Below are 21,968 nucleotides of genomic sequence, written 5' to 3'. Positions count from 1 at the left end.
GTGGTCAACATTCCGCCCAATACACACTTATTATAAACTCAGAAAAGCACTGAAAATTGAATGAAGCTTGAGCTAGCTGAAGTATGAGATATGAAGAACATTTCTACATGAACATATGAATTGATGGGAAGAGGTAGAAGGTGAGGGAGTTTGAAGGTTTTTCCTAATTGACTCCTATTATAACAAAGTTTCAAACAAAGTTGAATATTTTGAAAAGTTTTAATGGGTTTGGAAAGTTTAATAATGCCAAGAATGTAACAAAGATGTTGAACGTTGACGTTTTGAAGATTAGATAAGAGTTGAAAAGCGGGTAAATATGGAAATGTTTAACATCCCGTGGAACATTTTGGAAAGTATGAAAATGAACAAATCTGAATAGAAACAATGACAATAATGAATATTTTGATGTTTGAATCTACTGTGAAAAAGGTGGAAGGAGTTGGGTTGGCAGCTACTGCTGCTGTGGGTGGGGAGGGGGACACGGGGCAGCTACTGCTGCATATCTCTGCTGCTCAAGCTGTAAAGACGGTTGGTGGGCAGGGGCTGAGCTGTTGTGGGTTCTTGCTCTCGGTTGCTCTTTATCGGTCTCTCCCCTCTTTAACAAACTCCATTTTGATGTTGTGCTAGTTTTGCAGCCATTTAGCTACAGAAACTTTTTAAAAATCAAAATGTTCAGCACTGAGGACATTATTTGTCGATTCAGCTGTTTTCTACCCATTATACATTTTATGAGATTTTAAAAAGGTTTCAATGGGTTAAATCTTAAAATCCTAATGCACAATTCAAACTGTTTCTATTTTTGTGGGGAAATTATCTGACAGACTACAAAAGCCTTTACAACCCTACAGTTCTGCACAGTGACAGGATACATGTGAGCACTGCAGGGTCAGGTCAAACTTGGCTGAGTTTAAAAACATCAGTGATCTGGGAATACGAGTTAATTTAGGCACTCAAAAATAGAGGAAGGGCATCCGATAATGATTTTAGTGAATGAGCAAACCAGTGCAGAGATACCAAATGCCGGTGTATTTGTCATTGTAATCCATCAGGCCTAAATGAGTCATTATTATAGTAAGAAATATAATCTTAACAAGTTCCTCCTTTTGAAGCTGCTGGCTGCACTTCTAACATCAGTACAGTTACTTATTTAAACATCTGCAATTAGCTCAAATGTTGGTCAGCCTAATGTGCAAGTAACAGCACATGCTGAAAGTATAGCCACACCAAATACTGGACTTTATACTGAAAGTTAAGAACAAACATCCATCCCCCGTTAAGGAACCTGAAATATGGTTAAACCATATGTAGTGGGAAGAACATTTTAACAGTGTAAAATTAAACTTGTTAGTTCTCTGAAAATGAAAATGCTTTATTTTCCCAATTGATTATTTTATTGTCATAGTTGTTTGCTTTAATAACATTTGAACACGCTCAAGCACACAGCCCGAACGCCACATGAGAAACCAAAAACTGGGTAAAAGCAAAGGGAGACATGTACACCCAAGATAAACATTTTGGTTTCAACTGGTTAGGTTCTTTCAAACAATTTCTTTTGCAATTCTGAAAATCATTTTCTATATTCCGAGCAAAACACTGGTCCACATCTGTTTACAGATGCCATTGGTCATTTATGAAAGCAAAGGGAAAAAAAAAATCTGGAAGAGAAAAAAAAAAAAAGAAAATCATGTAATGATGTGTAGACCAGAGTAGGAGGTGGGGAGAGGTGGAGGGAGGGCTAACCCAGAAACGGCATAGCTGAGCTCTCAATATGAGAAAGCTGACTCGTGTGGACTTCATCATCTTGGTTTGTCATTTGCTTAAAAACAGGTTCATTTTCACATGAGTTTTTTTCTGAAGCTGATCTTCTGCACGCAGAAGGGGGGCGTGACAGGGAGGTGCCGTCGCCGCTGACAACAGCATGGGCGGGTTATGACAGAGCTCCGCCCGTTCCTTCTCTCCAGGGCTCTCAAGCAGTTCTGCCCTCTTCAGTCCCGCTCAGCAACCAGCTTCAGCACCTTACCGATGGCGATGGTCTTACCTGAGACACAAGCAAACAGAAACAACCATCGTACTTATGTCTCATTCTCATCACAACTGATGCTCAACTGGTGACACAGTTCTACAGCATTTTTACTGAATTCTAAACCGAGGAGACACAGAAGCCTCTTCGTCACGATACGTTGATTCTCTGAACTCCAGGAGAACAGCAGGAAGAGCGGCAGGACAATCAGGGCTGGCAAGCATGTGATGAATATTTTATTAAAGAATCAGATCATTTATATCATTCATAATTCTTACGTTTATAATAGATTATCTTTGTGTTTTCTTGCCAGATTCACTCGTGGACAAAACAGAATATAGAAGTTAACATGGCCGCTGAAGGAAGCGGGCTGCGCTTCTTCCTCCCGTGTCTCACCAGCGTCATCCAGTATCAAATCCAAATCCTTTTGAATTCTTTTATTGACTCTTATTTTTAACGTTTACCTTTCAACATTACCTAAAAGTTACACTAATTCCAACTCAAAAGAAGAAAACCACCCTTTGCTGGCTGAGACTGTTTTAGTGACAGTTCACAACCTGAAAATGAGACGAGCAGTATGACACAAGAATTGTTGATTTAAACTCTAATATATGAATTGTTGATTAGGTACAATAAATGAATTGCATCTGACGCATTCAGTTAACGGCCGGAGCCTCTTACAGTGAAGTTAATAAGCTACTCTACACCAGTGATGTTTGTTATTTGAAAAAAAGAAGTTGAACAAGTATTTTGTTTGTGTGCAGTCTGTAGAAGCTCTACCTTCATCCCGCAAGGTAAACCTTCCCATCTGAGGAAAGTCTTTAAAGGTCTCGAGGCAAATGGTTCCTGCCGTGCGCAGACGGGCGATGCAGACCTGGTCCTGTTTGACGAATCGCGGTCGCGTCTTACTCTTTTCTCCTGTCTTCTTGTCTACCAGACAGATTAAGGCCTGCAGATGGAGCAAAGAGTAGCAGAGTTGTAATAAATCACCCGAAACGTCCAACTGCTACATCTGTTAGGTCAAAAGCATTACAACAAAGAGCCTCACACTACATTTGTTCAAATGTCTTCTAACACCATTACCACTCTTCAGTTTCAATCTCCAACATGAAGCTGTGGTGGTGGCCTCATGTTAACAGTCTGGTTTAGGCCTTACCGTAATTTGCACTTCTTCAATGCAGGTGTGAATGTGAAGGACTGCGTTGTAACCTGGACAGATGATGGATTTGTGTTCAATGATGACAATCTGTGTGGAAAAGTTAGTGATTATGAGAATGCACATCCAAAAACACACCTTTTCTCACTTTATTCCGCAGTCTCAATGCACCATCTGATTTCTCTGACTGCTGCGCTGCCGCTGAGAGCTTCACTGGTACAGTTCACTCAAAAACAGCAGTAATGGGGGGGATATTGGATCTACAGGACAGTTCACACTGGTGTCTGATATGGGCCACATTTAAATTACACATAATTAATTACACTATCTGAATTTATTAAACTTTCTTTTTGGAAAAATAAACTCATGTAACTATAGCCACAAGCCTTTTTGCGCTCAACTGAAGGATGCAGCTCAAAATTTAAGCGGCAAGCAGCAATGAGTGAGTTGACTTTGTTTCCATATATGCAGGTTATTAAAATCAGTTCATATTATTGTCACATTTGTTTTCGTATTCACTCACTGGAACTGGATTATGTGTTCACCATGTAGAGGCTGAGATGTGTGAACTTTAATTCTACGCTCTGAATTTGTGTGTGAGCAGTTAACCTGCATCCTGATTACTGGCAGTGTAGCAGTGTACAATGGTTAGGACCCACAGGGAAATCCAGTTCATATAAATATTCATGTAAACTGTGGCGAGGGGATTGTAGCACTGAGCTGCTGCGTGATACTGACCTGGGCATCGAAGGTGCGCCCTGAGTGACAGAGGTTCTCAGCATTACACAGGATAAAGCCAGGCAGGATCTCCTCCTCTTCTATGCCCTTCAGCCGCAACTTGAGATTTTCACCCGGCCCGGCATCGTCTGTCTCCACATCATCTGACAGGAGACTCAACACCTCCACCACATGCTGCATGAGGATTGACAAGGAGAGGGAATGATAAAATGTGTGTAGTTGCAAAGTGAAGGTGTAAAATTGAAACAAAGCCACTGAAGACAGCAGTGGTTAAATTAGAGTTCCTATGATTCCTAGCAATGACCAGCTCAAGATAGCATATTACATCGATACTTCAGCCAGGAGGAACATGAAGTATTTCTTAGACTGACTTAATGATGCAAATGATGCATGAAACCTATTCTAAATTGCAATCAAAGCTGCAAGCAGCATTCTGGGGGCCCGCGCACTTGTAGCTGGTCGAGGTGTGAACTGGCCCCATTGTAGATTCTGGTGCTTTGCCGGTGAGGCCGAGAATTTGCTACGCACTTCGGACACTGCACGAAGGAGTCCCCTTTGTGGCGCTACGACTACAAGTGGATATTGGCGTGTTGATATGTTCAGGGCGGAACAATGATCAAGAACAATAAGTTTGGTGCAGAATTTGAGCATGTACAGTTACAGTAACATGGAACTTCGCCACCCCGCCTAGGATAGGGCGCGCTTGACATCATCAACATGACATCAGTGTGTTAAGAGTTTTCTGTGATAGTTTGGAAATAGATATAGCCAACCAGCAAGAAGCGGTTCATCACAGCATAAACGTAGTCACTTCATGTTGCCAGCAGGTGGCGCTGTGACTACGGGTGAATACTGGCCTGTATGTTCAGGGCAGGACTCTTATCAAACATGTAAAGTTTGGAGCAGCTTACAATGTATTCGAATTTTGGTGCAGATGTGAGCATTTAGACTGAAGTAACAATAACTTCCTGTTTGATGGCGAATCATCGATTTTGGACGCCACAGGCACACCATTCCACGAAAACTCACTGTTTGCACAACTTCTATTCGTCAATGGGTTTAGACTGCAAAGCACAAATCTGAAGTCAGTCGGAGTAAATCTCTAGGAGGAGTTCGTCACAAGACAGCAAGTTGTGTAGTGCGAATAGCACGGCCATCGGCCAAAGTCGTGTAGCCTGCACGAGCCTTAACCTGTCGCGCTTTGAATTGTTTGGACTAGTCTGCAGCACAGAGATTTGAAAACAGAAGGTTCAATAAAATAAAAAATATTTTTAGCATATTCATCAGCGCCACCTAGTGGCTGATTTCACTTCTATAACTTCTACGGCATAGGCTACAGTATCAATTTTACCAACCCCTAAAAAAGCTATATAGTTAAGTTTCAGTTATATTCCCGCTCCTTCATTTCTCATCTCTCTTCTTTCCAGCTGATGGAAGAAAAGGCTTGTGGTATCTCTTACCCTGTTTGGCATCATCACCAGCTGCTGTGCTTTACTGATGGAGCCTGACTCCAGTTTGCCCAGAATCACAGTGCCCATGTCCTGATGAGACAGATGGATGAAGAGCAGGTGAGAGAAGAAGTGTTTGCATTAATCAATGACAGGAATAATGTCTTGTTTCCTGTGAACAGCATGCAGGGAAACCCAACTGATGTTGAGCGTGTACAAAGTGATTTAGCTTCATATAAGAGTCTGACAAGTACAACATGGCAAGAGATGACCTCAGCATGTGACACAAACCAAGCTGTGCACAGTGTAAACACGAAGTTAAGTGTGTCCGTTTGGAGAGAGAAGACCATTTAAAGACTTTGTACAAACTGAGATGTGGTGTTATTTTGATAGTAGTCATTTCCCTGTCCATCTGCACATTAAGCATACACTCCCTCAACTCTGGACACGGTTCAGTCTAGTATCCAAACAGCAGCAGTGGGCCAGCTCAGGGAGCCACTCTTTAACAAACAGGGCAGTGCTCATTTTAGAAGCTAAATCTGTGTACTAATAAAAGTAATATGTTTCTCTGCAGTTTCCAACAATGACTGAGCCCCTGTGGGTGCTTTCAGCCCTTTTCACCATTAACCTGCACTTTTAGAAAACAGACTTCCATTTGGACAATACCACACTTCAAGAAAGCTGAAATGTGTTTGGAAGTGCTAGGTGGCAGGCAGCTGAACGAACACTCTGTATGGGCTTTATTGTTAATATAGGACTCAAGCATGGGGTAAAAAACAGATTCTTACCTTGTATTTATCTACGATGGGCAATCTAACTGGGCCGTCACTTGATCTGTTGAAATTTGGCAAACTGTCCAAGTGTGGAATGAAAGGTAAACCTCTGAAAGGACACCAAATATGGACAGCAGTTAGTAGAGACAGATGAACAAGAAAGAATCAATGTTTTGCATCTGTACAAACGGACCTTAGAGAGCTGATGGAAAGAAGCTAAAGCACTTACGTATACCAGGAGCACATGTCAGTGGGCTCCTTCAGGTTGGCTCCTGTCAGACCGGAGCACGGCATGAAGTGAATGTCTTTCTTCGGGTTGAAGCCCACCTTCTTCAAAAATGGCACTAGTTTCTCCTTACACTCTTCATACCTGATGGTTCAACAACAAGAGCGACATCAACATCTTCAAAGAAGAATGAATACAAACATGGCAGCAGACATTTCCTATGTATATGCAGGGCAAACTAGGTAGGGAACTGAATAAACAGAGCCTAGGTAAAGATATGTCCAAAATTAACCTTTTGGTTGACCTGCCAATGGCTGGTACTTATGTGATTTCCGTTTTATTTTTTTTGATAAATTTGCAAAGAAGTCATTATGGTGTACTGAGAGGACTGGCAGGAATGTGTACCTCGTGTGAATGCCTATGAGAAACAAAATAGGGACCTACTCGTAGGAAAAAAAAAAAAAAACACGTTTGACCTGACTTTCAGTTTGGTGCTTTAAAGGTGGGACAAAGCAACCACCAACACTGTTTACTGAAAGCAGGTTACTAAGGAACTAAGACAACACGTTTACTTGCGCTGCAGTGACCTTACTGTAAAATGGGTGTATACATGCACCCCATGCCAGCTTTTTAAGTCTCCTTTTCAACCTCTGCACATCAGAGCCACACAGTGGTAGATACACAGAACAGAATGACTACTTTACAATACATAACTGGACTAATGTATCTAATCTTCACAGGTCTTTGGATGTGGTGGAAACGAGCAAAAATGCCCAAAAGAGACTGAGTTTCTGGTTTCTTCAGTTTAGAACCTCTGGTTTCTCGCTCTCTCACACACACCTGGTCGGTGCATCTGCTGCTACAGCTTACGTACAGTTTGCATAAACAGCAGTCAGTTTTTGCCTTGCTTTCTGTCTAAACAGAAGACAGGCTCTGTGCTGAGAGCAGATTTTCCCCTTCAGCCCAAATGTGTTTGAATATTACCATCAAATATTCAGCTGTGGAAACTGATGCCTTGACTTATTAAGTACAAAGACGCATCACTACACATAATGGCCTTTCCTTTCATCCAGCTGCAGCGCAGTCCTAGTGATACTTTCCCTGTCTCAAGAGCTTTTAGGGTTGTGTAAAAAGCCCACTGGAAACACTAAAATGGCATCTTCAGGAGAAATCTAGCCAGGGGAATTTTATTTTCTCTAATAAACTTCCCAAATAATGGAAACTGTGTTACTTGTATACATGTTTAAGAAATCCGATTACTGCAGAAAGCCGACAGCAAATGGTTTTGTAATTAAGTTGGGGCATAGTGGCATTTCTGCCTATTTTTATTACTTTATTACTCATTGATATTAAACAAAAAAAAGGTGACATGTGTGCTGTTCCACTGCTGTTTGCTAATCATTATCCATCCACCCACCTCTCCAGGCTCCAGCTGACTGTAGGATCATCCATTTTATTCACCAAAACTATCAGGTGCTTGACACCCGCTGTTTTGGCCAACATTGCGTGCTCCCGCGTCTGTCCACCCTTCTCAAAACCAGTCTCAAACTCGCCTTTCCTGGCAGAGATCACCTGAGGGTCAACACATTCAGTCAGTGGTTTTGCACTACATGTGCTACAAAAACAAAGTTTAAAAAGGCGACTCCGTGATATCTGAATAAAACTGTCTTAACCTAGAAAGATGTTACAGGTTAAAGAAAGAAAGCTGTTTGCCATTTGATTTAATACTAACAGAGGCCCATCAATCAAGTGATTTTCAACCTCTCTCATTGCAGGTACTCTTGGGCAAAGAGGAGGGTCCCCATATATGAGGTGCATCCCATCTGTTCACTCACATTTCCTCGCTAAAGACTTTTAAAGTGGCGTGAGCGTAATGTTTTTGTCAGGCACAAAACTAGAAAAAAATGACAACCTGGTTAAAGAGCCTGAAGTGCAGGTGACTGTTGGAGAAGCAGAGTTCCGTCACCCTCTCACTCGGAGTCAAACTGAGTTACACTACCCGTAAAAGTTGTAACCCATTTGCTTTATACTTATGTGGGAGAAAAGGAAGTGATCTCACTTCAGTGGACCCTAATCTCTTCTCACTGGCTTACAGAGCTGGGGTCTCATGGTGTGAGGTTCTGCAGTCGGATCCTCTATCTGCATTTTGATTGTGTGGTTCTTGGGCTGTAGTATCTTTCCCCGAAAAAAGCGGACGGAATTTGCTGTACTGAACGTGGCTGACTGGTCAACACAAGCCTCAAGATGCACATCATTCATTCCAACTGTAAGCAACAACTGTTTGTTGCTAGTATCAATATCAGGACTTAAGCAGGGGATTGATTTTTATGTTATGATGTTTAAACAGTGATGTAAGCTGACCTCCTGACAATAAAACTGAAATTATTCGTTTTAATTATTGAAAATAAATGCCTTTGTCTTCATGGTTCTTGAAATGCTATGTAGATGGAAACATGGTTGTCTTAAGGGATTTCCTGGATGTTGTTGGTTCCTAAGACTACTGAGCACTATTTCAGTTACATTGGAACATCAGGTCAGAACAGTTTAATACTGGTCAATTTCTGGACTCACCAGAACAGCCAAGTCTGCTTGTGATGCGCCGCCGATCATGTTGGGCACAAAGCTTTTGTGGCCCGGAGCGTCAAGGATGGTAAAGTGCTTTTTCTCTGTCTCAAAGTATGCTCGGCCCACTTCCACAGTCTTGCCTTTGTCCCTCTCCTCTTGGTTGGTGTCTAAAGCCCAAGACAGATACCTGGGAGACAGAAGTTATAATCTATTGCTGATGTATTCACTTGACCAATATGGATATATGTACAATATCTACACGTGTTCTAAGTTAATATTTGTCCAGCTGGATGCACAGCCACACTTGGTTCTAACAAAATAAAAATATATTAATCATGTTAAATACTGTTTTAATTGAAACAGCACAGAGCATCTTTCCTTGTTCTACTTTTAACCAGAGAGCTGTGACTTCTAACAGAGCAGCGTGCCCACTCACCAGGTTTCTCGGTTCTTTTCCTTGGCTTCCCTCTCGTACTTCTCTAGGGTTCTCTTGTCTACCATGCCTGTTAGATACCTGTTCGAGTGCAGGGCAACAGACAGATGTCCAACATATCAATTCCTGTTGTGTTGAATGTCATTTTACTCATAAGGAAAGGTGGTGAACCTAAAAGGGAGACTGCTACTCACATGATCTGTCCGCCAATAGTGGACTTGCCAGCATCTGAAGAAGAAACAAGAGTGGGTTTAGATTAGGAAAACAGTGACCCTATGTCACGTTTTATTCTGAGTTACTAAACTTCAGGTTGCCAGCCAAAATTTAAAAAAAAACAAACAAAAAAAAAAACAGTCCCAACTACTAAACTTCAGTCATACTATATACACATATGTCATATTAAAGCTTTATAACAATCTCCCTCTGGTATGCTCTTAGATCCTTTACTTTTCTCTAATTCAGTGGGAGATCTGAGCTCCTTTCATAACAATATCTGGGACTCCAGAAAAAAGAAGAACAGAATAAACTTTGCTTTTATTTCAGTAAGTGGTCTCCTCGTCACCACTCTGTCTGTACTGTGACGGGCTGTGCCGTTGTGTATACATGACTGGACAAACGCAGCAGTCCAGGCCTGCTCCTACAGGTGACCGCAAGCTGGACAGCCAAGTAAACAGCAAACAGTGGAGATTGAACAATGCGAGAGCTGGAAGCAGACTTGGGCCTGACTGATGTATCACTAGGTTGTTTTTACACACCTTGTTATTTGCTATGATTTGCACGAGTGAGCAAATCAGAGAGCCACAAAAGGCTCAAATTGGTGTTTGTGCTCCGGTTTGCTTAACTGCAATGCTATCAAGTCAAATTTGACTTCAGAGCCATGTATTTATTTATTTCAATGCCAGCTGTAAAAAAGAAGTATCAGCCACTAAATGACCTACATAGACAGGTACATGCACTGACCTACGTGTCCGATGAACACAACATTGATATGTTCCCTCTTCGGGGCATCTGGCTGTGTAGGTGGGACCTTGGGCACTGGCACTTCCTCTTCTTCCTCCATCATTTCTGGAGCCGCCTCCTCCGTTGTTGCTGCCACCGCTGGTCCCCGGTCCCCACCTCCTGGCTCCTCCTCACTTGGCTCCGCCTCTTTCCGGTCCCACGGCTCCTCTATGCTCATCTCTGTGTCACCGTTCTCCACTGGAGCTAAACAGCCACAAACAGCCCACATCATTCAGGCTCAAGCTGCATAAAACAACTCAAGAGTTTAGCATTTCATTTGCCAAAGAAGTCAGTTATCGGTTTTTATTCTGAGTGTACAAATACAGGTTAGTATCAATCATCAGCAGCATCTTTACTTTGTTACTGAAAATATTTTCTGAGCCAACTGTCACAAAGACCTTGTGTAAAAGACAGTACCCACCAAGCCTCAGCCTGTTCACCCTTAAAAAAACAACTACTTTTTAAGAAATACCCGACATTCTTAAAAAAACTAAACAAAAAAAAAAAAACTATCTTACCATCACCCGTCGTTAAAAAAGCAGTAATTTTCTACCACTGTCAGCTAGCATTGGCAGAACCTGCACCATGTTCAAGCTAGTCTGTCGGTTTGTTATTGTTGGTGAAACGTGATGTTTGACTCGATTTCACAGTTTACATTAACATTCATTTGCACACAACTGTCTGCAAAACACACATTGTACTGTAGCTGCAAAGGCTGCCAGTGAGGCTGTCCAAATGTCCTTTTATGCAATCTTTATCCAATCAGGTTTTGATTTCTGAATTATGTTTGGCTCCTTACTTCTGGTTGACAACAGCTTGATACACAGTAACCCAGTCAACGTAAAATAAATACCAGTTAAACATGAACATCAACAGGTTATTTGGTTTGGTTTACATTCTCACTATGAAGTGCAATGCTACAGCACAGCAAGGAACACCAAGTGAGCACCAAAGAAGATCACAAAATAGGAAACAATGACAGTACTCCAATATAAAGCCTCCTACACAGTTCAGCAGCCCTGAAGATAAGGCTGGTTCAATGTGTTTTAACACTTCTGGTTGCTTACAAAACAAGTTTATCTGATTTAAAGCGTTTACACGCACAACAGTAAATGTAGCACTATGTGACTTTTCTACAAAGATGATTTGGTTTTAGGTGTGCTTCTGTACTGAACAGTTTGATTTGAATATAGTCCTGGCTTCTGAACGTCTGAGGCCAGTAAAGTTCACTAGGGTTAGGCGATATCTACAAAATTTCCATCGGACGATGTCTACAATGAAATGGGCGGGGTGTGGGCGCGCGGTTGTCTTATGTTCACTTGCACAGAGTTCACTCGGTAAAAAACTTGGTACCCTATTACATTACAAGTCACGGATCAGGTGCATGCACTGACCTACGTGTCCTATGAACACAACTCTGAAAACACAGTGTTTTCAGTGCATCACAGATGTGGGTTTCGGTGGTTTCATAGCATACGTCATTAACAAGCCGGCATGCTGTGCACCTGCTGCCGTGATAACAGATCGCGGGTGGAATAAAGTGGAAAAAAGACAAGTTCTGTGGAGCAGACTGGGTAAGAGAGACCGAGGCGAGGCTAGCCAGTATGTTTGCAGTGAGAGACCACAGGAGTAGGTGTGAGTGTTGGGAGAAGAAAAGTCTGAGGCAAGCGCAAAGCAGATTTATTAAAATAATGATAATGTTCGGGGGGGGGGTTGAAACCTGCTTTCACAGGGTGGTATAATGTAAAAATCTTTGCTTTTTATTGAATTTAATTGATTTGGTCTAATAAATTTTGAAAAGTCTAGTAGAGTATTATTCATTCAGGAGCAGCACATGTCGAAAGCACAATGGTGTCTGTGGAGGAGCTGAGGTTTGTGAAGAAAATTAGGGATGCAAACACTAGTACCTTTAAGCTAATGAAGAGATTTCTTTTTGATTTAATGTTCAAAGAAAATGCTTGGTAATTCTGCAGAAGGGAGTGAATTATTACGCAGGTTCATATTGTTTTTATAATATTTCTACAGATATGTCAAAAGCTGTAAACTGAGTCCATTAAGACAAAAGGTGAACATGAGTACCATTGCCATTTAATGCTTAGGTGGTGAGGCCCACAACTGTTGGGGTGCTGTGCCATGAATGTAAAATGTTTTTACTACCTTTAAATAGTTATGTATTTGATCTGAACTATTAATCTACGATGTCTATTACACAATGTGTGCTTTACGACCCTGACATGGTGGCTCTGCCTCAACTGTCAGGGTCGTCAGCTGTCAACATCCAACCACATTTCTGAGCTTCCTTTTCTTGTGTGACATTGTTTCCACTGCAGTGTTAAACAAATACTACAGCCATTTAAAACGTCCTGGTCCATTCATTTGAACGACTGCAGAAATTAATGAGCTGATAACAATGGTAGCAGAGGCAGTGTGGATCATTGGTCCTGATGCCGAATTTCGATTCAATGTTATAATTTAGTATTTTACCATTTCCAACTAGTAAACATTATGAAAGGGGAAAAACACCATGTGTAACTGCACACTACTACATATTAGATATCTTAGAGCAAGAAGCACACACATATTTCATAAAAATTACATTTAATCTGCTTTGAATGGTGGGCTCACTTCAAGCTTCTCTAAAATGTTCCTGTACTTTTTGTGGCGTTATCTCCCACTGAAGCAAGGACACAAGATCAAGACAGCCGGCTCACTATTCAGTTTGTGGTCAAACACTCAACTCAAATGTTATTCTGCAAAAAGGCATCCTGTGGCCAATACAAAGCTTATAATGCTATAAGACTACATGGCTCTGTGTAGAGCAGCCATCTAGTAACCCTAACCCCTAAACCGCTCCTGATGAGCAGGTTGGCACCTTGCATGGCAACCTCTGCCATCAGTGTATGTGTGAATGCTGTCATGTGCTGTAAAGTGGTCAGTAGACTACAAAAACACTACATAGATGCCGCCCATTTACCACAGAGGAACAGGGTGAATGGAGCTTTCAGGCAAACTGAGGTTCTGTTGGGTCTCAGTAACTCACGATGCAAGAGTCACTATAGGCTTTGTTCACTGCTATCTGTTCACGATGGGCTTGCACATGTCAGGAAAATGAGGCAAGCAATAACAAGATTAATGTGACACAAGGCACAGAGGGAATCCCGCATAAACACAGACTACATACCAGCAGTTTCTGACACTTCCATGGTGGATATCTTTTCATCAGCAACTGAAAAAGAAACAAAAGTTAAGACGAAGTGAAAGACGGCTGACCTGTTCCACTAGCTACAGGCAAAATTGAGTTAAAGGTGGGACTTTTCAAAACTGAGTGGGGGTAACATGGAAAACAAGCGCATTTCCTCTATGTTCTATAAAGAGGTGTCACTATGCTTTGAAGGCCACCTTAAGTAAAGGCCAAAGAAAGACATAAGAACCCGTTACACAGGGAGGACACGTGCACCTTAATACATTGGAGCACAAACCTCAGTTTCGTAATATTGTCCATGGTTAGTGTATATGTAGACAACATGCTGACTATTAGCAACATCGCGCCTGTCAAACTATTATTTGGAGTTGTGTGGATATATTTGGATATATATCGACATGCAAATGCAACACTGCCGTGTTTTTACATTCAGCATGGTCCAGGTCTCTGGTCTGCATTCACGCGGTTTCTAATGACACATTTTGCTCTACTGTTGACCAGCAGGCGTCAGAGCATCCACGTCACACATGTTCCCACTAATTTCTTTATAATGACGAACGTAGCCTTTATCATCACGTCGGTCTTTACAAAGTGACAACAGGCATGTTTGCCAGCAGCACCTCTTGTTTTGTTCCATTTACTGCAGATACTTGGTTGAACGAAACGTTTTACAATTGTGAAACCACCCCAGCTAGCCAGAATGCTAGCTAGCTAGCTCCCAGCGGTTAGTTGTAACAAGCTAATGCCGGCTGGGGTTGTAACAGTGGTGAGAGACTTAATGGCAGTGCTGTACTAACACCACTCTATAACCGAATGCCTAAGTAACAACAACATGACAGAGATGTTGAAGTTAATGTAGTTACACGGCGTCAGATAAACGATTTTAAGTACTGTTACACCACACAGAACTAGCAGCTAGCTAGTCTGTCGCGCTTCAAGGAACGCGTGTCTGTCGTGGATGTTTCTGTAAGGTGGCTAGTGAGTTAGCAACTAGCCTACCCAGCCCAGGCTCCAGTTAGCAACTAGCTAGCTAATGTAGCTCCCCAACGTGACTGCGAACTTACCAACAGAACCGACATTTTCCGAGTGTACTTTCACGGCAAAAGTCGGAACAAATTCAGCGGCGTTTATATTGGGCACAAACGGTTTAGCGTTCACATTTAGGCTTGTGAATGCTGATTCAAGTTGTCCGTCGAGTGTGGCCTCCACATCGTCCTCTTGTTCCCAAGAATCAGGGGCAGTGTCTGTCGGGTCCATCGTGGGTCTTGGATTTTCACTACTGTGAGATTTGAGCTACGCAGTTCTTGGTCTACAGTAAGTGTCCGCCCAAAACCCGATGTTAAGGTCACCCCTTGGAGTTATTGAGAACGTCCCAACTTCAAGTGTAATGGTTTGTCTCCGATTCAGTTGAAATAAAGCAGCCGGTTTCTCTCGGTGAGACGCCAGAGAAGATATTCGACTCAGCACTCCTACAGACAGTCCGCGTGAGCTAACGCGTCCCGTCAGCCGACGTGCAACACGCGGTTACCTCTGGGATATGAAGTCTTGGTCAAAAGCGGAAAACATTTGCTTTGAATGATTCATGAGAGAAAGAATACTACATCCCCCTACTACTAACAGTATACGTCAGTAGTTTCTGACCTTTTACGGAACCGCAGATTCAATTCGGTTTTGATGTAGCAGATAGAGAATTACTTTTATATGATAAGCAACACAACTTAATTCACTCATTAAAAAAAAAATTTGCTGATTTTTTTTCCAGACATTAACAGAAATCAATAAATCAAATGCTCTGACACAAAAATGAAAATAATCCGGTATCTGTGGATGTCAGGACCGTAATAAGAATAAGCAGGCCAATCATGCTGACTCTGCCCGTGCGCTCACTCCGCATGCGCATCTGTTTTGGGGGGATGCCTTACGGGAGGAGGTGGGATTTTGCAGTTGGATACTTGCTGGTTCTCTAGCGTTGCCTATCCCAAAATTAAGCTTCCTACATATTTGGGGATTTGCAAAATTCCTCATGGGCATTTGTTGAGAAAGTTTTTTTCACTAACTGTAACAACAATAATTGAAAACATTTGCCCTGTTTCAAACTAATAAGGAAAATGATGGCAAAACAACAGCAGCTTCCTGAATCCATGATTTAATAAAAACGTTTGGTTTTGCAACACATCAATCTCAATTACTGTTAATTATCAAAAGTCATTCCCTTTCCATTCATTTTCATGTTAGCCATTAATGCATTTCCACCAGCTTTGGGCACAAGAGGTGTATCACAGTTTTGTAACAAGTAATGTCAACTACTTCCACTGAGGAAATTAAATAAATCCACAGTTTATTGGTTTATTGCTCTCAGTCCAACACAAATAAGACACATTTGTCTATAATGCTCCTCTGGGATAATCATGTCTGTTGAAATTAATACTTGTATATATAACAACAAGAATCTCAGAATATTTTGTGGTTTTGAATATGCCTTCTGGCATTAAAGCAGTCCAACCTTTAAATACCAGTTCAACCAGAGGAAGTGGCCCATTCACAGGGGGAGATATAAACTTCAAATCCAAAAGACACAACTAGCCAACTCTTGTTGGCAGTATATGAAGAATGATGTTATTATTAATTGTTATAACAATTTATTATATGATCATGGTTAGTTACTCATCACTATTACAGTGTAATGCAATACAAGACTTACTACCCGGAAAAGATGTGGACAAACAACAGCAACGCCTTACAATGTAATCTAGTCCATTAAAAAAAACACACACACACAGACCTCTAACTCCAGACCCAAAAATTAGTTGAAGTAACACCTCGGGGCTTCACAACAGTAGGATTTTCAATTAGGCTGCGGTGTCGGTAGCGTATCTGAAAATTAAATTATTACTACCAGTGCAGAATTTAAATGGGCAAGTCACAGTTTTGCAAGTCACAAGTCCCTTGGGCTTCAAGTCCATCAACAAGTCATTGCCAATTTCAAATTTTCAGTTAGTAAGATAAATTTACCTACATATTAACTAAAACTTCCTAAGAATGAATTACTGTCAAATGAACATGGAGATATTTCAAAGCAAACTGATCACTTGTGTCTTGGTGTGTTATTCCTGTAACTACTGTAAGTACTATCACTTGTTAATTCTGAGCTGATTGTCCCTCCTGCTGGTGCAGTTCGCAGTATATCTGTTGCCAGGAAAGTAAACAGCCAACTCTGTTGCAACTCTGGAGCGGAAAGAAATCCAAACAAAGTCATGAGGTACAACACTGAAGTCTGCCTCAAATCCACAACTCTGGTTATCATCAGTATTATTTTTCAGTCATTTTAATTTATCAGTTTGACTCCTTTTTTTTAATCTTCTTTTGTTCAGGAATTCTGAAAGCAGGTTTCTGACATATGTAAATTTACTTTAAGTCCAGCATTGCGGTTTTATTTTACAACTGCGGCCTCTTTTAGTTTTATGACTATAGTAAAACCACTTTACCTTCACTTGTAAAATTCTGTTTATTTATACACACTTGATTTTCCATTTTGTCCGTAAATGTGCTTTTTGTTATTAATGCCTGACACTGTTTTTGTTTTCTTGTTGGTTTCATTTATTGCTCTGTTTTCAGACATGTGGGGTACAATTACACATGTTTTTAATAATGTATACTGACTAACTGAACCACAAACATGCCTGTTGCATTGAATGGCCTACTCCCAACAGTACAGAGGAAGACTAAAGATCATAGGATTTAGGATTATAACTAAACACAGAAAGCTGTGGCCTGACATCAAGGCTAGAAAACCTGGAATTTAATCTGTTGAGAAAGAATTTAGACAAAATATGTCAAAGTGTTTCTGTACTGTAAACTAATGGTAGAAAACATTCCAGAGAAAAGATTCTGCCTATTAAATACAATCAATCATTCAGACAGTGACAGAGGCAGGACGGCCCAGGATATCTCATTATATCAAATCAAAAGTTCTTCATCAAACATGTAAAGTTACTCATTTAGCTTTGCATTATAATCACATAACAGAAATAATCATTAAGAAGATTTAGCTTCATTTATATATTTAAGAAATTAAATAAACAGTAGTTAAGACATTATCTACAGAACAAGTGCAATAAAACCGAAAGAGATTATTTTAGAATCTTCATTCTCACTGTGTTAATCCCTTATCAGACCACCGTTTTTAATCCACATTTTACAACTCTTTACAGTAGATGTTTCACCATTACCTGGCTCAGAGTACAAAAGGACAACTCCAGCCAAATGTGTGTTTTGGGCTTTCAATCTTAAGAGACCTTCTGTTGAATTCGTGTTACGTTGTTATATTCAGGCACTTCCATGTGAGCAAATTCTAAACCATTCTGCCTAACCCTCTGAGGCTCATTCATTCCCATTCAACTGCAAAAGGCTTATAAAACAATGATAATCCCTCACTGTAAAGTGTGTAAAGTTGCATCAAAATGCTAAATATCAGCTGACAGATGTTTGCATGTTCAAAGAAGTTCCCATCACAGGTGGGACGGGTTCACATTCATAATAAGTGTGCATTCATAAATCATGAAACACTTCAACTTCCTGCTGTTCCCATGTTGTCCTTGGTCACAATCTGTGTCAGACTGTGGGATATCATTTTTGATGGCATGTTGAGGGCAGCTACAATGTTTTATGTCATTTTATGTTGTGTTCTGATTGGCTGATTTGTACATGTGGGTCATGACAGCAGTCACATTGTGAGAATTCGATGCTCAATTTCTGACTCTGTACAATTGTGAAGTTGGTCTCCAAAGTTCTAAATCAGTTGTTAGTGGGATCTAAGACCTCACTTTGGACTGACGACCACAGATTTCACCACATTTCTCTCCCGATCCACTGACTTTCATTAAGGACGGCCAAAGCCACCCATGGAACAAATTGTGTGACATTGTCCCGGTGTGGCGCACACACACTGGAAAATAATCTACAGATATCTAAACCAGACTGGAACAGCTCAAACCATGATGAACTGTTCTTAAAAGCTGCTCTGAGCAATTTGTTTAAAGAAACAGAAATAAAATGCACACACGTTCACGATCATCAGTCTGTGCAATCTGTGATCGTTCCTACCAAAGAGCAGAAGATGGGACGTTCATCAAACAAGAAAGACAAACAAACAAAAGAACAAATAAGCAAACAAAAACCAAAACAAAACAAACAAAGAAAGAAGCATCCATTTGACCCACTAATATGGCACCTGGATAGTGTTTAAAGGGTTAGGAAGTACTTTGACCCAGGTCTGGCAGGATGTTTTTGGCAAAGAAAAGAATAATTCCAAATACAGTAAATCCCCCTGAAGCTATACCAACGCTGCTCTGCGACAGAAGGCCACGTTCTGCTCAGGCTACTCTGCTGCTCTGACCCCAGCGGCATGTGCAATTAAAGAGGGAATCTGATTCCCGGAGCTGTGGCTACACTTTATACTGTACAATGGAGTAGCAGGGCCACTGATATAACAGAACTTTGAGATTTTGAGAAAGAAGTCACAATATTTGGAACCACTGTTTCAAGAAAATTTCTAATTTCAAGAAAAAAAGTGATAACAATGAAACAGAATAGGTCATGATATTATGGGAACAAAGTCTTAATTTAACGAGAGAGATTTGTAACTTTTGGAGAATACATGTGTAAAATTATGGGATATTTATGAGTTATGAGTGAAGGATCTCAAGCTTTTAAGTTTCATCAGTAAGCACCTTGCACTGACATTAAATGATAGCAGCTACGCATATGAGTGAATCCTCTGGTATCTTGCTGAGCTCAGTCTGACAGGACTCTGTGTCACAGTGGAACACACACGCCGGAGCTGTATTCAACTGGAAGAATGTTTTTTTTGTTTATGTGTATAATCAAGAATGTGTGCATGTCTCTAAATATAACAACCCAGACTCTTAAACACCTTATATACTTTTTTCATCTTGTAATATGACTTTTTCTACACTTTTGTATCATGTAAAATTACAACTTCATTCTTTTATGACCTAACTTTAAATTAATTAAACTATTTTTGTGACTTTTACTAATGAAATCACAACTCTTTTTTTCTCATAACATTGTGTTTTTTTTCTCAAAATCTTTATTTTTCTCCAGCAGTGATTGTTGGGCAGTGCCCACATGAATGGAGTGTTTAAAGCTCGTCAGCAGGTGACTGCTATTATCAGCAGGCATTTTTTATTATGATGCTTTGTTTATTTTGATTATGATTTATTTTATTATAAATAATTATATTGAATAATTGGGTGGGTCAGATATATATAATCTATGCAGACTATTTACAGTGTTGAATCTAAACATTTTAATTGCAGTGACACTCACCGTTTCAATATTGAGCTGCTTTAGTTCCAGTTGAGTGTTAAAGAGAACGGAGTATCAAATGGAGACTCTGGTCCACAACCAATCATATTTCTCTTTAAAGCTAAAGAGACTGTGTGCAATATGGCGCTCCTCTGCTCTGGAATCCAACATGACACCCCAAAGTCATCAACAGATAAAAAAAAAACTTTCTACCAATAAAGGAAAAATCCGCCACACTTCTCTCTGCTGTTTAGTGCATTCTTGTTCTCCCTGTGAATACATGCCTAATCAGAGGTGACATGATCTGTCAAGATAATTTATAGTGCAGCTACAAAGCAGTCTGACAACAGAGGAGGCACGTATATTTCATTGCCCATAACTGCTCATTTCACTAACATGTATAATAATACAGTGTTATGTATGCCAACACACTTTGGAATGAAAGCAACACTTTCTTGCCTAATTCTGGGAGTGGTTAGGAGGCCTTTGAACAATTGTGTGAAAACACATTTCTCAGAATGCTGCAGCAACAAGCAGAGTAAAAATATCATATTAGAACACTATATCCCTAAATAACCAGAATGCCCTAAACTAAGCATCACAGCAAAAGATTAAGCAGGGGCGGATTTTCCCAATAACTGTGACATCCTTGCTGTCCTGAAACAGAACAGCTCCATCTGTTTTCCCTTCAAAACAGGAAGAGTTAGATTCAAAATGTAAGAACACCCTTCTTTTTACCATCTGTTAGCCTGTTACCCTTTAGAGTACAGTTGGAGGACGCGTGCAGAAGGAGTCATCCTATCTTCCACTCTGCTCCACCTCCTGGCCTTCAGGCTGCCTCTCCTCTGAGGCCACGTCAGCCTCCACTTGTGTGTGTCCTTGTGCAGAAGCCTCCTGGATGTTCTTTGGTGTGACATCACTTGCAGTGTGTGAGTCCTCCTCAGGGTCAGGTGGAAAGGTGGGTGGATGGATGCTACTATTCAGACTGGTATTCCCTTCCCCGGTTGTCTCCTCAGCTTGTCCAATGGAGCTGGACTCACTAAAGGAGTCGGAGCCTGCAGCTGAGCGGCGGAATAACCTCTGACCTGTCAGGAGGCAGAAAGTTCCCAAGGTGAGTGTGATGTCATTTCAAACAGATACCCAGAGTGTCACTGGTAACAGGAAGGCCAGTGGTTCTACATTTTGAGAATCTTTAGGTGCATATTAAAACATGCGGTGTCCACAGCACCTGTGTCAAAGTTGGAGGTGATGTTATCCTGCCACAAACACCACGGAACACATTAGCTGGAAGCAGGTGCTAACTTCAGATGCGATCAATGCATGACATGATGAAAATCTGACTTTGACACTAAAGGCCTGGTCACATCACTTTACATTTTGCCATGACAATATCAACATGTCAGGGCAAACACACTGAATTCCAATGGAATTGCAACAATCGCTGCATTCAGTCAGAGGAGTAGAGTACATCTGTGATCACTTTTCACTGACCAATAGAATCAGAATCGGGTTTAATGCCAGGTACATTTTCACATACAAGGAATTTGCCTTGGTATATATTGGTGCTTAACAGTACACAAGACATAATATAGAAAACATAAATATAGACTTGGGAAAAAAATACTGTAGCTCATTAGCTGTGTTGGACCATTCACTGATATAACTGTCCAGACCAGAGGAGGAATGGTCTGCAGACAGCTTTGAGATAGGAGTCCACGTACAATTACAGTGTGTGGATTTATTGTCCTGTTAGCGACTGCACTGAAGAGCTTATTAACTGACGCGTACCTTGCCTGCTTCTTGACAGTTAAAAAGAGCTTTCTTCCCACTTTCATCACTCTTTACCGAATGAATTCATTCATTTCAGTAAATGTCAGAAGGGAGTAAATAACTCAGCACAGAGAAGATAAAAAGAAGCTCAGAGAGCTATCACAACTCATTAGCACCAGCATGGTCCTGACTGGCTAGTATGTTAGCCATTAGCTTACCAGCTACAGATTACCAGATAGTCCTGCGAGTAGTCACAACGCTCATGTTCCTCTGTGCCACTGTCTGGTGTGAGCAGGCTTTGCAGTTCTTTT

General features: G+C 40.9%; 2 protein-coding genes across 2 annotated transcripts in view; both read right to left on the bottom strand.

Moving 5' to 3' along the window:
• Positions 1–1,372: 1,372 nt before the first annotated feature.
• Positions 1,373–15,053, bottom strand: gspt1l (G1 to S phase transition 1, like). The gene is made up of 14 exons (XM_038739239.1): positions 14,625–15,053; positions 13,540–13,584; positions 10,320–10,562; positions 9,554–9,587; positions 9,363–9,440; positions 8,933–9,113; positions 7,779–7,933; positions 6,365–6,505; positions 6,151–6,244; positions 5,375–5,455; positions 3,915–4,088; positions 3,177–3,266; positions 2,801–2,969; positions 1,373–2,038 (listed from the first exon to the last, which is right to left on the bottom strand). Exons 1-14 carry the CDS (start codon positions 14,815–14,817, stop codon positions 1,986–1,988), a joined length of 1,731 nt encoding a protein of 576 aa, XP_038595167.1. The 5' UTR covers positions 14,818–15,053; the 3' UTR covers positions 1,373–1,985.
• Positions 15,054–15,690: 637 nt separating this feature from the next.
• Positions 15,691–21,968, bottom strand: part of pdxdc1 (pyridoxal-dependent decarboxylase domain containing 1) — a 38,072-nt gene continuing 31,794 nt past the window's right edge. The window contains exon 23 of the mRNA XM_038739227.1: positions 15,691–20,972. Within this exon, the coding sequence (XP_038595155.1) occupies positions 20,686–20,972 (287 nt within the window). The 3' untranslated portion in view covers positions 15,691–20,685. The remainder of the gene's footprint in view (positions 20,973–21,968) is intronic.

Source organism: Micropterus salmoides, unplaced genomic scaffold (genome assembly GCF_014851395.1).
Source record: "Micropterus salmoides isolate LMB-PRFRI ecotype aquatic unplaced genomic scaffold, ASM1485139v1 Ms_hic_scaffold_10, whole genome shotgun sequence".
Taxonomy (NCBI): Eukaryota; Metazoa; Chordata; class Actinopteri; order Centrarchiformes; family Centrarchidae; genus Micropterus; species Micropterus salmoides.
Note: the sequence above shows the minus strand (reverse complement) of the source record. Positions and strands in the feature narration are given on the sequence as shown.

What these genes read in the sequence shown, in the direction of transcription:
- gspt1l (XM_038739239.1), bottom strand. Translation starts at nt 14,817, where the DNA reads ATGGACCCGACAGACACTGCCCCTGATTCTTGGGAACAAGAGGACGAT. An exon ending in CCATCGTAGATAAATACAAG is followed by an intron (nt 5,456 to 6,150) that starts GTAAGAATCTGT and finishes CTGTCTCATCAG; the next exon opens with GACATGGGCACTGTGATTCT. An exon ending in GTTTACCTTGCGGGATGAAG is followed by an intron (nt 2,039 to 2,800) that starts GTAGAGCTTCTA and finishes CTTGTGTCTCAG; the next exon opens with GTAAGACCATCGCCATCGGT.